Genomic DNA, 12,843 nt, shown 5'->3' with positions numbered 1-12,843 from the left:
CACTTTTGATCACATCTGTCTGTCTACTCTTTGATATGGGCCGCCAGCTTCCACCACACCGTGTGGCATCCATGGTATCTTTACTCTAATGGCTACTTAAAAGACATTTACATTTACTAACTGAAGGTTTCAGTGTTCTGTTGTTTTGGCTATTGACTATCATTTTTATAATTACATACTTTTAGATCTGAGCAAGGCATTTTATTTTCTATTCTGTCTTCTTAGACTGCTTCTAGTACCACAGAAGTATTATATAAATTGTGAGTGAGATGGAGAAAAGACAATCCTTTCTTACATTGACTCAAAAACACATATCAAATGCCAGAGCACTGGACTAGACACTCAGTGGGACTTGATTGTTAATCCTTGTACTTAATTATTCTGTTTTTTGAGTAGTGATCATTGATTGACTCATTGGTTGGAGTGAGATTTGATGTTACCTGTAAATTTGCAACTGGCATTATAATTCCAGCAATCTCTTTCCTTAATTACTTGAAAGTTTCTTTTATACACAAAATTTACCTTACATATGGGTGGAAATTATCTCCCAAGAGTGGTTCTTTTTTGAGGAAAGAGTGCAGTTTGTTGTAGCTTTATTATAAAATTGTTCATTTTCCATTTGCTGGATTAAAAAATACATGTTTGATTTTTAAACCAAAATTGACAAGTTCACTTTAAAGATAAATGAAACAATTGAAAATGAAGTTTGAGAGAATATTATTGTAGGTGGTAGTCATTAAGACATTCCAATTTTTAAATAGATGTGTGAAGATCATGATTTGGGGAGTGAACATTAGAGGTGCAGAGAATTGGAACTTCCTGCATGCTTCTGTGTTATTCAGATGAGTAAGTGGTTCTTAGAAATGGTGGACCGCAGACAGTGGATGAGAACAGGTCTGGTCATCAGAATGAAGCAAACAGTGTAAGCATTACTGAAACGTGGAAAGACCCAGAGGGCCTGATGTTTTGCTGCAACCTGCTCTAGAGCCTACTGCAGTAGGGCGTATTGAGCCAGAGCAGGTGGGAATTATATGCAAACCTGGGAATTTAGCTCCTGCCCTTGGCTCTCTGGAGGGTGGCTGTCAGGCAAAATATTTCAATCTTTGCTTCACTGTGGTCACAGATACAAGATGCTGTATGCTGGATTTATTATTTTTTAATGGATCACCTTTTACATGCAAAAGTGGTTAACATTCTTAAATTGTCACTTAAGATTTACATTATTTGGTATCATTTGGGACATATGTTTGTCATTTTATTAAGACCCTTTGAAAGAAGAGAAAGTCAATTCATTAAATAAAATGATTTTGATGCCTGTAGGTGTTTTAACCACAGAGGATGGGGATGGTAGGTGGGCATGTGGGCATGGAAAATGTGTAGGCCCATAGAGTTGAATGAAGAAGGTAAAAGGAACAAGTTATGTGTGGGAACAGATTTTTTTTCCTATCAACTTACCAGTTTAGGATTGAGGACTAAGAAGGCAAGTACTATGTTTTGTAAGGTTTATTAATACAAAGGTTTCTAAAATTTATAGTGATTAAAGAACTGTCGAGTAGTTCAACTCAATAGCTAAAGTCCTTCCTTATATTTCATGTCTTATTTAGGCTGTTGAGTTGAGGATTTCTGAGTGGTAAAATGTACCTGGATTCATGTACCCCAGAACTTAATTATAAATAAATAAATAAATTTTTAAAAATGTGCCTGGATTAAATAAAGTTTCAGAATCCCTTGGTATTCCTCATTTCTAAGGAATAATTATTGTGTTTAAAGGGACTGGCTCAGTTGAGAAATAAATTCATCTAGTCTTAAAGTATCTATCCTTGTTTGTTTCTTGATTTTCTTATTCTCCTATGGCATTTTCCTCTGGAGAAGAGAGTAAATGTTCAAGGCCAAAAAATAAATGTATAAATAAAAAGTCTCTCTCTTTAAATTCATCCCAGTGAGAAGAATTTCATGCATTTCTTTAGTTTGCTATTCTGGGGATTAGTATAAATATCATTTGCTGAAAATATTGTTGTAATAATTTCATCTAGTATGGAGATCTAAGATAGTTGGGGTACCTGTTGGTGTACCTGAATATATATATATTTTTAAAGAAATTTAAAAAATCATTGTAGAGTAGACTCATATAAAACAACAATTCTTCAGTTATATATTTAAATTTTTTAAGTATTTGACTTAAACATATAAATTAAGACATTTAATATTTAACTACAATTCTAAGTTTAAACATTCAATAGCATATATTTCAAAATCAGTAAATATAATTTTGCTTTTATCATGTCCATGTATGCAATAATTTGTGATTGGCATTGTCCATGTGTCAATCACTGGACTTGTGTGTATAACTTTTTTTTGTTTGTTTTTTTTGAGATGGAGTCCTGCTCTGTCGCCCAAGCTGGAGTGCAGTGGCGCCATCTGGGCTCACTACATGCTCCGCCTCCCGGGTTTGCACCGTTCTCCTGCCTCAGCCTCCCGAGTAGCTGGGACTACAGGCGCCTGCCACCACACCTGGCTAATTTTTTGTATTTTTAGTAGAGGTGGGGTTTCACCGTGTTAGCCAGGATGGTCTTGATCTCCTGACCTCGTGATCCGCCTGCCTGGGCCTCCCAAAGTGCTGGGATTACAGGCATGAGCCACTGCGCCCGGCCTACTTGTGTCTATAACTTTTAAATTTTGAACAAAATTTTAAAAATCAAGGCCAGGTGTCGTGGCTCATGCCAATAATCCCAGCACTTTGGGAGGCTAAGGCAGGAGGATTGCTTGAGCCTAGGAGTTTAAGACAAGCCTAGGTAACATAATGAGACCTTATCTCTACAAAAAATTAAAAAGTTAGTCAGGTGTGGTGGCATGCACCTGTGGTCCCAACTACTCAGGAGACTGAGGTGGGAGGATTGGTTGAGCTCAGGAGGTTGACTGAGGTGGGAGGATTGCTTGAACCCAGGAGGTTGAGGCTGCAGTGAGCTGTGTTTGCACCACTGCCCTCCAGCATGGGCAATAGAGGGAGACCCTGTCTAAAAAATTAATAATAAATTTAAAAAAATCAGCTTTTATTTAAACTTATCAATAATGCTGAAACCATTAAAATAACTTTTTTCAAATAATCTTCAATGTTGAATCATTATTACGTAATTCATTATATAAGCCATTTGCAATTGTAATGAAGTAACCAAAATATCAAAAATTAAAGTAGTTTTGTGATAGAACTTCTGCATGCGGAGGAAGTTGTGGACTGTCACTCATTTCTGTGTCCTTGAATCCTTAGACTCAAGGATATGTGGTGGAAGGAGCATGAGAAAATCTGTACATGAGAAGGGTAAAGAATAGATAGACATAAATAAGTATATTTAAATATATATACCTAAACATTTAAAAACTATTTTGAAATTCAGATAATAAAAGAAGCTCTGTACTGCTCAGGTACTTATTTTCTCTAATTAATTATAAATACCTTATAGTTGAAGAATAATTTTGTTTGTTTGTTTGTTTGAGATGGAGTCTTGCTCTGTCGCCCAGGCTGGAGTGCTGTGGTGTGAACTCGGCTCACTTCAACCTCCGCCTCCCAGGTTCAGGTGGTTCTCCTGCCTCAGCCTCCTGAGTAGCTGGGACTACAGGCACATGCCACCACACCCAGCTAATTTTTGTATTTTCAGTAGAGACAGGGTTTTATCATATTGGCCAGGATGGTCTCGATCTCTTGACCTCGTGATCCGCCCACCTCGGCCTCGCAAAGTTTTGGGATTGCCAGCGTGAGCCACCGCACCCGGCTGAGGAATAAGTCATTTAATTAGTCTGATCTTTATTAAATAATTGCTTGTAGCACATTTCAGATTGAATCTCAAAAAGTCCTGGGTATAATATATATTCTGTAAGCCTGAGAAAAAAGAAGAATGCTTATTTCAGTAAGTGCTTTGAGTACCATAATGCCCTTTGAGTAACACGTTGGCATGTTACATAAGATACTATTTTGCTATATTTTTATGTGAACATTCAGTGAGCATTCAAATGAGGTATTCAATCTGCTAGTAAAATGACCAAGACACATACTGTATCTAACAATTGAATACATATGAAGGCTCAGGACTGGTATAGTAGTATTTAGAGGAGGTGAGTAAGGAGGTTTCTGACAAGGATAGAAGAAGTCATCATAGCAGCAGGAAAAAAAACAGTAAATTACTAAGTTGTGTTTTTATTTATAGATCTTTGAAAAAATCATTTTTAAAAATTTTAATTGCAACTGGATGTTTCTGTTTATAAGTCTAATATTTAACCACACTTGAGATGGCCGTATGTATTTTTATTTGAAGGGAATTAATATCTATAATAAAAGTGAAAGACTTTCAAACATGCAAGTGATGAGTGTCTGCAGGAGTAGCGTTAAGTAGAACCCTAATAAATATGTTCTTACAGTTCTTCTTAGGGGCTAGCTGTGGTTAATTTTTAGCTCTCTCTCCCAGACAGCATGTTTTGTATATCTTTGCATCCAGAATATCCATTCTGTGCATAAATAAACACATATCCCCCATACTGATATACTTTTTTTTAATCTAGGAGAATATAAGTTAAACCTAATTGCTCAATATTAGAACCCAAATAAAATTCAGTGAAAACTCCTTAGTACTTACAAATCTCTTTACTCTTTGTTCAGAAGTAGAATCAGATTTCACGTATTTTGGTGATGGAGCTACTTTTTATACTTCAACTGGCATATATTTTACAATAGACATAGTCTATTTTTCATAAGTTAAAAACAGAACCTCATCTCCTGGAGTCATCTAAAAAATTAAGTATTTATTATATACTTTAAACAAGAGAAATGTGCAACTCGATCAAAGAGTTTCTAAGAATTCAGACATAACCTTAGGATAGAGAGACACAATTTTTTCTTACTACTTATATATATTTTTTCTCATCGTCTTTAAACTTGTTCTTTAGTTTTGCAGTTTAACACTTTGCCAACTATCTCAAGCAAAAACTAATAATTATACCACCTGGTAAGCTCTTCAGAACTGGGGTTGGCTTATGTTTGTTATCTGTGGCCCATTTCTTCCTGCTCCTCTTGCTGCCTAGCATGGGATACAGTGCATACATAGTTGGTGCCTAATAGGTGCTGCTGATTGATTGATTAATTGATATCGTTTGATTAGCACAGTGGACTGTGACATACACAAATGTCCACAAGGGAATAGATGATGTTCCAATCTAAGAAGGTCAGGCCAGAAAGTGTTTTAAGCTGTGTCTGTCATGTGATATGCTTAAGCTGTTCTCTTAACATGTGCTGACATAAGTATCTTTGACAGTCCTTGTTCACACAGTAGCCACATGAAATATGGGACAAGAGCTGTTCCTGTACATGTCCTGATTACAGAGAAGGATGAAATAAATGTGTCTGGACTTGCAAAGACATTGCATCTGTTGTGGTTGATTGACTGGTGAGGAGCTTGTTAAGAGGGAAAATTAAAGTGCCCAGCATTTTGTATGCCTTTACCTATGGTATGGATCAGTGGATCTCAATCTGGACTTCATATTTGTGTAACCTGGGATTAGGTAAAAATAGGCCAATGCCCTGGCCCTACCCTAAACCAGTTAAATCAGAATCTCTAGACATAGGGCATGGGCATCATCTTTCAAAAAAGCAATTCTCAGTGTGCAGCCAGTTTTGAAATAGGTTGAGGTTTTATAGAAATTAAACCAAAGTTGGGAAAGAGGAAAGGCTAAGAAATTTAATTTCCACTCACCTTGTTCTCATTTACTTAGAAGGATGCAAGGTCTAGAATACCACTGTCCAGTAAAAGGAAGCTAGATAAGCAATTTTAAATGTTCTAGTAGACATATTTTTTAAAAGTAAAAAGAAATAGTTGGAATTTATTTTAGTAACAAATTTTACTTAGCCCAATATGTTCTAAATATTATTATTTCAACATAAAATCAATATTAAAATGTGAATGTTATATTTAACTTTTTAAAATACTGTATCAAGTCTTCTAAATACAGTGCTTACTGTGGATTTGCAGCATATCTCAGTTTGGAGTAGCTACTTTTTGAGTAGTCAACAGCCATATGTGACTAGTCAGTACAATATTTTGTAAATATAGAGGGTAAAGTGCTGGAATTGAAATCAGGAGACCTTAGTGTTAGTTTGGCTAGCTAGTGACTAGTCCTTTGACGTTGGATGATTCACTCATCCTCTCTCTGGACTTCACTTTCCTTTTATTTAGTATGAGGGGGTCAGTCTTGGTTGAGAGTTTTCTAGTTTTGCTCCAGAAAGCACCAGGATTGTGTAAGCACTCCTTAGCAGCCATCATTGAGGAGAAAGGAGGCACACTGCTTTAATCCCTTTCTCCTTTGGATATACTTAGGTTTCCTAGCATAATTTTGTTTGAGGGGGGAAAAAAGGAGGAAAATACAGGCTCAAAAGATCACTAGGCTAAATATTCTCTTGAATCTTTTGTCAGCATTTATAGGACTACTCCAGGAAGAGGTGAGGCGGTAGGTAGCCTGTTCCTGATACTTAAAAACATGCATTGTCATATTTTTATACATCCCAGGTTACATGAATGTGAAGTCCAGATTGAGATCTACTGATTGATACCATAAGTAAAGGCATAGAAAATGCCAAACATTTTAATTCTTTCCCTCAAACAGGCTCCACACAGTGAATCAATCATGACAGATGCGATGTCTTTGCAAATTGACTGGATTTAGAAGGCTTGATACAGTATTTTAAAAAGTTACATATCCCACTAGTATTTTCACTGACCGTCTTCCAGTCAAGATGTCACCATGGCAATGACCCTCAGAAGTTTCCTATTAAATAGTGGAATCCCTTCAGTAGTGGCTTAAGTGACTCAGATTTGAGAAGCAGAAATCCCAGATACCTGGAACTATCCCAGAGTGATAACGGATCACTTATGCTACTGAACACATGTTTGTGGTCTAAAATTAACCTACCCTCAAACTCAGAAAGTGATCCCTGGATCTTTCTGAGATGTAGTTCCCATAGTCAGCCAGACTGAGGGCTAGGATTACTCTGGCTGCAGGGTTTTTGTGACTTGAAATGTGTTTCTCTCTAGTAAATGTATAACTGACAACAGCTTTAATAATAGTTATATAGATGCCAATATGGGATGCATATGAGTTTGGTTCATAGGTAGACTAGTAACCTTTCTCCTTATCAGATAGATAAACTCTCTGCTGGAAACAGCAGATAGAAAAAGAAACAATTTCATGTCATTGACCCTTGAAAATCAGTCTCTGCCGGATTTCCACAGTCAATGACATGAGAACATAATCCTAGCTCAATATGTTGTTTGCCTTTAAAGCCTTGTGATGTTTTCTGTTAGGAGTCAGTCAAGGACTTACATGTCCCAGATTTTATCTACTTTGCTGTTTTATTAATTTGAGGAAGAAAAGTGGCATTGAGTGGGAATTGTGAAGTAGAGAAAGCTGAGAAGGTTTCTATCTATTTTTAGGATGCTTCTAAGAAGTCTTAGCACTATATTCTGTCCTTACAAGCAGTTACAAAAAAATTGTTTTGGAAAGAGCCAGCCCAAATATCAACAGCTATTTCTGAATTTTTACTAATGTGCACAAACGTAATTTCTCTAGTCCTGGCCTGCTCATGTATCAATGAAAGCAACTTGTTGTAAGACTCAAAGCAAAGGAAGGAAGGGGAAATCCAATTTTGTTATATTAAGCATAGCAACTTTCACAATGAATTAATTAAATAAATGTTTTCCAAGCTGATTGGATTCTTTGGTCTAAATAGTTTTTGCTCAATATTTGGCACAGGTCTTCATGTAGGATTCTAGGTGAATAGAGAAAGCAAATAAATGTGACCTTTGTAAGGCTGGTATGCTTTTTATGAAGCCAAAAGGTGCACAAATACACAAATATTAGCCCAGTCTTATTTTTTGTCCTAGAAAATTTTTCACTGGCTGGCGGCATCTCTGTGTTCAGTCTTTGGCATCATTACTGCTCATCTTGGTTCCCTGCAGGCTTTGCCATCTGTTTAACTGGTAAAGGGCCCCGTCTCATCAGGATCCCTTCCATCCAATTGGAAATAGAGCCCTCTGATTGGCCTTTTTCATTTCCTTTCTCCCCCCTGTTTATTTGGAACCAGCGCCAATATCTCAGAGCAGGTGTCTTTACCTTAGCCAGTTACCTTAGGATTAGCAATTACTGGAAGGTAAAAGATCTGCAGTGGAGGGTGGAGCATCTGTTATTGCAGTGATCTTGGCCTAGGATGGAGTCTAGGGACTTGGAGAAAGACTAATTCATGAAGGTGAGGCACTCCCTGGGGTGCTCTCCTGTTGCCTCTCACCTTCATAAATGCTTTGGCACTTTCAGATTTAATTCTGTGATCTATCTTAAGTTTAATCAGGCCAGCAAGTGCATGTGTGGCAGAGACCCACTGCTTTTAGCTGCCTGACAATATATTAGCCTCCTTCCCTTCTGTGCACCTGTAATTCTTGCCTGACAGTTATGCAGAGCCACTTAAACCTTCACTGTTGCCTAAAACACCTTGGAAAATCATTTTTTAAAAATTCAGCTCCTGCCCTTACCACAAGCATCCTTTTGAAGTTTACCCCTTTCTAGCCCCCAGCCCATATCTTGACTCATGGTTTACAGCCTGGGGAATTTTGAGGAGTTGCCAGGTAACATATTTTCTAATCTCAAAACATACATAAAGACCTGCATAAAGAAATGTGGCTGTTGAAAAACATCTACATGTTTTCCTAACAAGCATACTCTATCAGTCAAGCGAGGAAAAGCAGGGAGAGCAGAGAAAAAAAAAATAGAATAACCCCCAAATGCCTCAAATTTAATGACCTAATTTCCTCTTTTTCTCTCCTCCTTGTTTAATCTTCAGACTTCTTTTATTATTTACTATTCTTTGGCATTATACATTTTGTCTTTTGTTTTTGTATTATGTATCTATTGTACTATAAGCTACTCAAAATAACTTTTGGAAAATAAAAGGAGTATTTGTGAGAAATAAATATCTCTCAGTATTAGAATTTCAATTCTAAGAAGTGATTTATTAATCATTTTTACTTACTAAGCACTATCGAGTACTTTCTGGGAAGTAATGTAGTTTATTTGTTAAAGGTATTCTGGCATCAGACTGCTGGGGTTTAAACTCACTGAGTTATACACAGAAATCACTAGGTAATTATCTTGGGCAAGGTGCTTAATATTTTTGAGCCTCAGGTTTCTCCTGCACAGTAATGTTATGGGGGCTAAATAAGTTTATATATAAACACATGTATGTATGCCTTACTCATCTTACAGTTTTATTGTTGTTTCTGATTTTATTACCTAAACGATGCCTGGCATAAAATAAATACTCTATAAATATTAGCTACTACTGTTACTATTTAGTTAGTATAACAATCCTCAGATAGATGTAATCCTCACTTCACAGGTGAGATAACTGGAGCCAAAGAAGGTTATTTAACTTGCTCAAGGTCATAAGCTGGTGAATGTGCAGGGTGCAAGGTTCGCACCCAGGTTTGTGTGACCACAAAAGCCTCCTGCTCAGCCACTGAATCTGCCAAGACTGCTTCAGTATGACAGCATAGTGAAATAGATGTGGCCGGATTGTCCAGAAAATCATGCTTGCATCCTTCTGCACAGGTTCATTTCCCAGTATTTCTTTTCTCTTAGTTATAATTTCACTCAGGATTACAAATCTATGCCATTAGATTACACAACATTTTTTGGCATAGGTCTCCTGTAAGTCTTGCTTCTTTGAGAGACACTTTTAGGAAGGGAGAGGGCCAAGTTTATTCCGTTAACATCAAGTGCTTCTCCTGAAAGAGGAGTCATCCAATGGAGATGCTGTATGTCTGTTTCATAATGCACACGGCACATGAAAGATACATGGGATGATGTTTATGCTGCTTGTCAGATACTTCTAGTATCTGGCGGGGATGAGTTGTCCAGTGAATGAACCATCATGTGAAACACAGAAATAATGAGTTTTTAAATGGCTTATTGGCCATTTGTTGCAAATTTAACCTTTGTGGTACCATCTCTTACCATAGACCTTTGGATGCAGGGCAAGCTAGAGGAGTTTATTGAATGTCCTCTGGCGGAATGAGTGAATGAATGTACTCACAAGTGTAGAGGAAGGCATTAGCTACAAGAGAGCTTCTTGCTGTTAAGAAGATGCGGGTGAGTGGAAGGGAGAATGATTGCTTCCAAGCCTGAGCAATAATTGGACTTTGTCATTGTGTCATTTTAAAAAATACCTGTGTCTCGTCCCTGACGTCCTGACCTTTCGCTTTTAAGGAGGTCCCTTCAGTGAGAGCATACACACTCACCTGCAAATCCTGATTTCCTTATCAGTAGTCAGTGCACTTTTGCCTTTTTGCTTTCAGATTCCTGCTGTTTTCTTATACAGTGAGTAGATTAGTTATTTCAGATGTGACTCTAGTTAGAGCAGCAAATCTGGTTGGGTAGACCTTTTCCCACTCCTCTAATCCCAGTAGAGGAGCCTGTTTTCTAGTGGAGACCCATCTTTGCACAAGTTGGTTATGGTTGGTTGTATAGAAACTATTTTCTTTCACAGAGTTGATTATTGTTGAACTGAAAACTGCTTCTAATTCCTTTTCTTTTTAACTTAATCAGGATATTATAGATGCAAGAGATAGTACTGGATGAACAAGAACTATCAATTTTGTTTAAGCAATCACATTATATCTAGAATCAAAGGAAGGATGCAGTTCTTAATTTTTGATAGATAGCCCTTGATCATATTTTAATTCAGCCACCCTAAAAATAGTATATTAGTTGGTTTGTGATGAGGATGGATATTTGGTGGTTATTATTGAATTGTTTGTTGTTGAGTTTTGGCTAATGTAATAATTAGACCTTTTTTCTTTCAGCTGTTCCATTTCCTCCAAGTCACCGGCTTACAGCAAAAGAAGTGTTTGATAATGATGGAAAACCTCGTGTGGATATCTTAAAGGCACATCTTATGAAGGAGGGAAGGCTGGAAGAGAGTGTTGCATTGAGAATAATAACAGAGGGTGCATCAATTCTTCGACAGGAAAAAAATTTGCTGGATATTGATGCACCAGTCACAGGTAAGTCCTGAGGAGGGAGATTGCCCACTTGTATACACATTTTGTCGTTTATAGCATGAAATCAAAAGTCCTAGTTACCAGTGAGTCTTCAGATACCTTACTCATCATAATCTTTTACTGTTGAATCTATACATTAGAGTAGTAAGTATATTATACATATATACACATATTTTCATGTGTTAAATATCTGTAAGATTGCAATGCTCTAAAAAGTGGAATGCCCCTTAGAGATGATGATGATTTCTGAAGTGATACTTTAAGAAGTGATATTGTTTGTAAGTAGAAATACTAAGTGGCACACAGGATATTCATTGGGAAAGATTAGACAAAGTATCGTGAGACTTCCACAATGGTTGAGTAAGGGTGTAAGTTAAAACAGTGGTTTTCAAAGTGTGATCCCCAGACTGATAGTGTCATCATCATCACCATTTGAAACTTGTTAAAATATGCATTCTCAGGCCCCACTCCAGCCTACTGAATCACATTACCTGGTGTGAGACCCAACAATCTGTGTCTTATCCAGCCCTCTGTGTGATTCTGATGCACATTAAAGTTTGAGAAGCACTGAACTTTCGGAAGAAGGATACATTTTTTTCTCTTTTGCCCATAGCATTTTGCCCCTACAAAATATCTTTTTTTTTTTTTTTTTTTGAGATGAAGTTTCACTCTTGTCGCCGGGCTGGAGTGCAATGGTGCGATCTTGGCTCACTGCAACCTCCACCTCCTGGGTTCAAGCAATTTTCCTGCCTCCGCCTCACGAGTAGCTGGGATTTATAGGTGCCATAATGCCTGGCTAATTTTTCTATTTTTGTAGAGATGGTGTTTCACCACGTTGGCCAGGCTGGTCTTGAACTCCTGACCTCGGGTGATCTGCCCGCCTCAGCCTTCCAAAGTGCTGGGATTACAGGCATAAGCCACCACTCCCCTCCTTTTTTTTTTTTTTTTCGTGTTTTGGTTTTGTTACTTCTTATGGTCAGATACATATTTTGTGTAAGTATGCTTCTCTTAGGCCATAAAAATTAAATATTGTCAAAAAATTTTGTATGGGCTGGACGCGGTGGCTTACTCTTATAATCCCAGCACTTTGGGAGGCCGAGGTGGGTGGATTACTTGAGGTTAGGAGTTCGAGACCAGCCTGGCCAACATAGTAAAATTCCGTCTCTATTAAAAATACAAAAATTAGCTGGGTGTGCTGGTGGGCACCTGTAATCCCAGCTACTCCGATGGCTGAGGCAGGAGAATCTCTTGAACCCGGGAGGCAGAGGTTGCAGTGAGCTGAGATTGTGCCATTGCACTCCAGCCTGGGCGACAGAGTGAGACTCCGTCTCAAAAAAAGAAAAAAAAAATTGTATAGTATACAGCTTCTAATACCAGAGACTTTGGATCTACTCTTTATGGAGTTTGCTTAATTTGCAGGTTTTCATTTTTGGAGAAGCTAAAAATATTTTCCTTTTAAATATTATTCTGATTTAGACATAGAATAGTGTTCTTTTTGATATAAAGGGGGCAACTAAAAGCATTTCATATATACTAGTGATTGCTAATTTCTTTTAAAATTATTGGTCTTCAAATGAATATTTGAATTTGACTGTTAAGAAAGAGATAAGCTCTTTTGGGTATCAGACTACACCTTTCTTTATCAAAATATCTTGAATGATTACCATTCTAGAGAGATTGACATTATTTACATTTTATTTTTGTCTGGCAATGCTATTTTTTCTTATTTGTAATTCAGAAATATTAACTATGT

General features: G+C 37.2%; 1 protein-coding gene across 6 annotated transcripts in view; it reads left to right on the top strand.

The window, feature by feature from the left end:
* The window catches only part of PPP3CA (protein phosphatase 3 catalytic subunit alpha), a 332,878-nt gene that overhangs the window by 146,717 nt on the left and 173,318 nt on the right, over positions 1-12,843 (top strand). For all 6 annotated transcript variants that reach the window (XM_054484215.2, XM_054484214.2, XM_054484217.2 and 3 more), the window contains one exon: positions 10,893-11,093. In XM_054484215.2, coding sequence (XP_054340190.1) covers positions 10,893-11,093 — 201 coding nt within the window. The remainder of the gene's footprint in view (positions 1-10,892; positions 11,094-12,843) is intronic.

Source organism: Pongo pygmaeus, chromosome 3 (genome assembly GCF_028885625.2).
Source record: "Pongo pygmaeus isolate AG05252 chromosome 3, NHGRI_mPonPyg2-v2.0_pri, whole genome shotgun sequence".
In the NCBI taxonomy this organism is placed as follows: domain Eukaryota; kingdom Metazoa; phylum Chordata; class Mammalia; order Primates; family Hominidae; genus Pongo; species Pongo pygmaeus.
Note: the sequence above shows the minus strand (reverse complement) of the source record. Positions and strands in the feature narration are given on the sequence as shown.